This window comes from Onychomys torridus, chromosome 12, assembly GCF_903995425.1.
Source record: "Onychomys torridus chromosome 12, mOncTor1.1, whole genome shotgun sequence".
In the NCBI taxonomy this organism is placed as follows: Eukaryota; Metazoa; Chordata; class Mammalia; order Rodentia; family Cricetidae; genus Onychomys; species Onychomys torridus.
In genome coordinates this window covers 12,657,554-12,664,487 of record NC_050454.1, presented here as the reverse complement: position 1 = coordinate 12,664,487, position 6,934 = coordinate 12,657,554, and the positions used below count along the sequence as shown (strand labels likewise).

Genomic DNA, 6,934 nt, shown 5'->3' with positions numbered 1-6,934 from the left:
TGACAGGGAAGAAGGGGGTCAGCAAGACGACAAGGGGAGAGAGGTCGGGGGAACAGGAACAGACGTTACTGATGTACCCCTGAAGATAACATAATAAAGCACGCCCCTTTGTCTAGCTTATACAAATCAGCAACGCCCCAAATCCTGGCAAACAAAACACCAGACCAAAGGAAAGAAAAAAGGGAGGAAAATAAAAACTGGTTAGAGTTAACACTCAGCTCCAGCTTTATTCAAAGAGTAAGAGTTTCCTTGTAGAAAACCTACGATTTCGATCAATCAGATAACAGTCTAGTAAGAGCAAACGCATCTGCACACAGTGGCCGTGCTAAACACATCGGTGCACATCTGACTCCTGTGCAGGTCTGAACAGGAGAACCTATTGCTCACTCACTGTGGGTGAACTTCCCACTGTATAAACCAGCCTCTCACAGGAAGTGGTTCTGGGTTTCAGAGTAACTGCAGTGTACATTTCCTGATCGTGGGGGGACAGAATTGCCTTGGTCTGTCACACTGCCTACACTTGTAGCTGTGAGGCATTTCGCAGGTGTTTTTGTCTACCCCAGAGTTAAATACACATAGAGACGTAATGAACACAGGTTAATTCCAATCTTGTCAAACTATAATTATTCCCTCTTTCTCAAAATCTTCTATGTCGTGACTCTTTACTATACCCATCCCCCTTTACTTCATCCAGATTTCTACAAAACATCTGTAGCATTCCAGGGCCACGCACAGGCCCCTTTCTGCTGAGAGGAAGTCTTCCTTGCTATTCCAGCTGAGGTAATCCAGGTTCTCACCCTCTTCAGCTTTCATTGAAAACCTGGCTCTAGTCTCTTTCATGAGTAATATTATTAAAGTATCTTTTTACACATTTCAGAGTTACCTTCCCTTTAGAGTGCCAGCTCCTTAAAGAGCATTCCCATACTGTTTTTCTGTGTTTCTCATAGACCTACACAACACACACAAGTGTTTTGGTTTTATATGTACGTTAGTGTTTACACATTTTCTAGGACCAATGTTTGTTCTTTGTGGAGACATGGAGCAGGAGGTCTCAGAACTCATCCGCTGACTCTGTGTCCCAGCTACAGGACAGCAGCTGTTCATCCTGAGGGAACTCAACTTCAATGTCATACACAAAGTTGGGGTCATCCTTTCGCTTCTGATTTTTCTCAAAAAGTTCATCCATGATACTCTTCCTTTTGGCCAGCTCCTTGTCACCTAGTTTGTTCAGGTCTTCCTCGGGGTCGATGGTGGTTTCCCGTTGAATCTGCTCCATCGTTTCTGCCAAGCTCTGGCCCTGCAAGTAGCCTCGTAAAAAGACAAACAGCTTCTCCAGCTGTTTCAGGGACACCTGTTCTAGGTAACTCTTGTGCCGTGGATTGTTCTTTAATTGTTCAGCAGCTCGGGTGCAATCTAGGAGGGAGAAAAGTATATATACAGCACACATATCACACCTACCACAAACTACTGTAAGGACTAAAACAGACCAAATCCTGAGATCACTAGCTCCAAAATAGCCAACTAGCTAAAGAGGTTTATTGAAATCAATGATTATCCTTTAGAACTATTCTTTTATAGTAAGTTGAGTTTTGTGGGATATGATCATGCTGTTACGTAGCAGCTTATTTATTTATTTTTTCTGAGATTAAAACATAACAATGTGGTGTGGGGGGAGGGGGAGGGAAGAGGAAGGAGGGGAAACTGTGGCCAGGATGTAAAATAAATAAATACATAAATAGATAGATAAAGGAAGAGAGAAAGAAAGAAAGCTTAAAAAACAACAACAACAACAACAACAAGAAAACAAAACAAGCATTCCATCCTGTAGGGAAGCTCCTTCAGACAAAAGAAAATGATTCAGAACAATTCCAGGAAATCCCTAAAACTGACCAGATTCACTACATCCCTCCTTCCTTAGAACAAATGAGACTTCCGAGGGCACCCTCAGAGGAGCCAAGGTAACTAAAGACCCTTGAGACCCGCCAAACCACCAGAAGAAACAAAAACAAGTGCAGCTGACTAAAAGAGGCTCAGACCAACTGAGGCACCTGGAAAGGCCGCTCCCACACTGTGCAGCTGCACAGGCTGTGCAGTGAGCTCCAGGTTTGTGAGCTGTCACTCATGCTGGCTGTGAGTGACTCAGCTGTCTTTGAGTCATTTCTGCTCCTGTGAGTAACCCCTCACCCACATTCCTGTAAGGAACCCTCTAAAGCTCATTGGTTAGCCAGACTGAACTTCAGTGGTATTCACACTTTGGTCTGTCATGGGATCCCTATCTGAGATAAATACACATAATATGTTGTGTCTCCCTAGGAAATGTCTGTCACACAGCACACACCTGCCTGTAATCCTAGCATCTGGAAGAATTGGGAAGACAGACTGTCTTAGGCTAGCCTGGACTACTTAACTAGGTCCTGCCTTATAAACAAAACACACAACTGGATGGTATGGTGGTGCATGTTTATAACTGCTTCTCATCCCAGCATTAGGGAGGCTGAAGCAGGAGGATATTCATGAGTTCATGCCAGCTGAGGTGACAGAGAGAGATCCTGCCTCAAAAAACACCCAAAATAGCTGGCTGGTGGTGTCACATGCCTTTAATCCCATGCCTTTAATTTTATATGTATGTTTGCCTAAATGTATGAATGTGTACCATGTGTGTGCAGTACCAGCAGAGGCCGCAAGGGGTGTCAGATCACATGGAACTGGAGTTAGAAGATGGCTGTGAACCACCAGGTGGGTGCTGGGAACTGAACCCAGGTCCTCAGCAAGAGCAGCAAGTGCTTGTAACTGCTGAACCATCTCTCTAGACCCTAAATAAAACATTTAAAATAAGTAAATAAGCCTAGCTTTGGTGTGGAGAGAGCAATATGGATTTTTTTTTCTTTTCTTTTTTACTTTCTTAACTAAAAATTACTTTGGGGGATGTTAAAAACTTTCAACTGAAGAAAATGTCTAAGGATGAAAAATGCCATAATTTTTATTTATTTTAGAGACTCACTATGTAGCCTTTTCTGGCCTAGAGATCACTCTGTAGACCAGGTTCGGCCTTGAACTCACAGAGATCCACCTGCCTCTGCCTCTTGAGTGCTGGGATTAAAGGTGTGCATGCCTGGCAAAAAAAAAATGGCATAGTTTTTAAAAGGCAGCTGTGTGACACTAATAAAATGCTGTCTACAAGTTAAAAAAAAAAAAAAACATTTGGAGAAAGAGAGAAGGAAATTTAATATTATTAAATAGTAGTGTATCATTTAATTCATAACTATTCTAAAATATTAAATCACCAATTCTTTAACTGTCAAAAAGAGTAGATTAGAGCTGGGCGGTGGTGGCGCACGCCTGTAATCCCAGAACTCGGGAGGCAGAGGCAGATAGATCTCTGTGAGTTTGAGGCCAGCCTGGTCTATAGAACTAGTCAGGACAGGCTCCAAAGCTACAGAGAAACCCTGTCTCGAAAAACCAAAAAAAAAAAAAAAAAAAAAAAAAAGAATAGATTAGGAAACTCTTAGGGCTTCTATGACTATGATAAAACACCATGACCAAAAGCAAGTTGGAGAGAAAGGTTTATTTGGCTTATTTGGCTTACACTTCCATGACATAGTCAATGATTGAAGGAAGTCAAGACAGAAACTCAAACAGGGCAGGGAGCTGGTGCAGAGGCCATGGAGGAATGCTGCTTACTGGCTTGCTCTCCCTGGCTTGCTCAGTCTTTCTTATTCCACCCAGGACCACCTGCCCAGGGTTGGCACCACCCACGTGGGCTGGGTCCTCTCACATCAATCACTAATCAAGAAAATGCACCTACAGGCCAATCTGTTGGGGATGGTTCCTCAATTGACATTCCTTCTCTTACTTTTTTTTTTTTTTTTAAGAGCTGAGGATCGAACCCAGGGCCTTGTTCTTGCTAGGCAAGCACTCTACCACTGAGCTAAATCCCCAACCCCGACATTCCTTCTTCTTAAATGACTCTAGCTTATGTCAGGCTGACATAAAAATACCAGCACAGGAACTGAAGTTTATAAACAATAAGTGATTTCATCAAGATAACAATCTAGTCCCTGATAAAGTCATGATTTAAACTACGTTTAACTATGAAGAACCTCTCATTCCATTGCATGAAACTAAATACCTCTCTCTTCTCTCTCCCCTCCCTCCCTCCCTCCCTCTTCTTTTCTCTCTCAATGGGGACTGCATCCAGGACCCTGCACATGTTAGGTAAGTGCTCTACATTCCATCCCCAACAGAACATATTTTTTTTAGACAAATTATCTCAAGTTATCCAGGCGTGACTTTTCAGTTTTCCTGTCTCAGTCTTTAAAGTGTTTGGATTATAGGTATATGCCACTACTCCTGATTATGTCAGGCTATTTGGGCTATTTTTATTAAGTGATTTAAGAATATTTAAGACAGGAGGCAAGGGCTGGAGAGACGGCTCGATGGTTTGGTGCACTTGCTGTTCTTACAGGGTTCCCAAGTTCAGTGACCCAATCAGGCAACTCACAGGCTTGTAGCTCCAGCTTCAGGGATCTCATGTCCTTTTTAGTTCCTGTAGACACCACATGCATGGCAAACACACACACACACACACACACACACACACACACACACACACACACATAAATAAATTTAAAAAGATAGGTGGCAAGATAAAACAAGGGGTACCTGAGAACTTGGAGAAGTTTCGGACTGGCATGATGCGCTGGCGACTTTTCCCCTGGGTTTCGTTGTCATATATTAAGATGATGGCTGGGGGCTGGAACCTAATTCCGCATTTCTTGGCAACACATTTCATTTTCACATAAAATTCAGGGTAAACTGGAGGAAATCTGATAAAAATGAGATAGCTGTATAACAAGTTCCAGAAAAGGGCAGGCCGAATGGAGCTGGGTATTGAATAAATCTGCCTTCTCCTCCTTGGTGGATCTTAGCCCCAGAACTGTACACTCAGCTAACAAGTTCAAGACTTTGAGGGCCACCTGGGAAGTTCAGTTTGGGCCCAGGCTGGCCTCGTTTGTTGGATCTCTGAGTCTCTGCTTGGTTGGGATGCAGGTCGTTCCCACATGATCTAGGTAATGCCATTCGGTCTGGACCCCTTAGTGTACTGCATTCTTACCAGAGATTACACAGGACCCTGAGCCCAACAGTTGACCTACTGGCCTACAGAACCATTTGGATTTTCAGTTAAAGCATGTCTGAATCACCTCTGTCAATAGCAAAGTCCTTCCCACTTTCTCCTTTTTTCAGTCAGTGTCTCATCTGGCCCAGACTGGCCTTGAACTTGTTATGTAGTGAAGGATGATCTTGAACTTCTGATCTTCCTGTCTCTACTTTCCCCAGTGTTGGAATTGCAGGCATGTGCTACTGAACCTGGTTTCTGGGGTAGTACAAATGGAGCCTAGGGCTTCATGCACATGGCAAGCACTCTGCCAGCTAGGCTACATCCCCAGGACTTTTTTCTTTTAGGTAAACATTTTATACTGATAGGTTCACTGTTGTTGGTTGTTTTTGCTCTTTTGTGGGGCGGGGGGGAGGCGCCACACAGCTCCCAAATAAATCACACACGGAGGCTTATTCTTAATTATGAATATTTGGCCTTAGCTTGGCTTAGTTTCTAGCCAGCTTTACTTAAATTATCCCGTCTACCTTTGGCTTCGGAGCTTTTCCTTTTCTATTCCTGTATACCTTTCTTTGTTCCTTATTCCATGGCTTGCTGTACAGCTGGGTGGCTGACCCCTGGGTCCTCCTCCTCCTTCTCTCGTGCTCTTCTCGTCCAGATTTCTCCTTCTATATATCCTCTCTGCCTGCCAGCCCTGCCTATCCTTTCTCCTGCCTCGCTATTGGCCGTTCAGCGCTTTATTAGACCATCAGGTGTTTTAGACAGGCAAAGTACACTGCTTCAGAGTTAAACTAATGCAATGTAAACAAAAGGAATATACCTTAAAATAATATTCTACAGCAGTTCACTAGACCAGATCTACCCTCCTGTCTTCTACTGTCTTAATTCTTTTAAAATCAATACTTACCATCTATCCTCTCTGTTAGTCTACTAGGAAGCCAAGAAGTGTGTCCATTTTCATTAAGCTCTCAGCACATATCTGGAACACAATAAGGGTAATACTTGTTTAATGTTGTGTATTAATTAAACTAAGGTTCCTATACATTATCTCGGGGCTCTGGGGCAGGAGTTACGTGCTGTCTGTTACACAGCGTGAAAGAATATGAAGTACTGTGAGTCCTCACTAGAATCGTTAGTTTTGTGTGGCAGCTTCTTTCTGTGAATGATTGAGACCGTGGAGGGCAGTGGTTTCCCAGGCCCTTCTCTACTCCTCGCAGCCTGGAGTGGGGAACTGTAAGCTAAGCAGCCCTTTCCTTGTAAGTGGCCAGACTCAGATTTCCTTCCTCTCTTTACTGTTCTCTGAGGAGACTGTAGAAGACTCACAGCTGAAGACAGCCATCGTGAGCACTCCAGCTGGACTCCAGAGCAGAAAAGCAAGTGAAATCTGTAAGTGGGGCTTAATGGGCCATCCTAGTAGGAACATGGAAGACAGTGGTGCTGAGGGGGATTTGAACTGACTCAAGAGGTTTCAGAGAATGCTAGTCAGTGGCCTAGAGACTGTTCTTGTGGTTTGGTGATAAATGTGACAGCTTTCTGCCCTTGTCCAGAGAAAATCTGCCTGAGGCTAAATTGAAGAGTTTTGGATTATTTGTGTTAGCAGAGGTGTTGGAGCTCATTTAGGTTTCCTAGTGGCTTTACCCAGCAGGTCTGCATAAAGAGGATGACTGGACCACGGGCCTGAGTACCAGGTGTCTGAGATGGTCTGCACTTGGCTGTGCTGGGAGGAGGTCCTTTGCTCTACCCCTTGGCATTTCTATAAATACTCTAGGGCAGAGACAGTCAGGGCCTGCTGGATTAGCATCCAGACCCTCCTGAGGC

The 6,934-nt window shown here is 43.9% G+C and overlaps 1 protein-coding gene across 1 annotated transcript; it reads right to left on the bottom strand.

The window, feature by feature from the left end:
* Positions 1-207: 207 nt before the first annotated feature.
* On the bottom strand, positions 208-6,090 carry Cep19 (centrosomal protein 19). The gene is made up of 3 exons (XM_036203681.1): positions 6,024-6,090; positions 4,663-4,826; positions 208-1,413 (listed from the first exon to the last, which is right to left on the bottom strand). Exons 2-3 carry the CDS (start codon positions 4,790-4,792, stop codon positions 1,052-1,054), a joined length of 492 nt encoding a protein of 163 aa, XP_036059574.1. The 5' UTR covers positions 4,793-4,826; positions 6,024-6,090; the 3' UTR covers positions 208-1,051.
* Between the last annotated feature and the right edge of the window lie 844 nt (positions 6,091-6,934).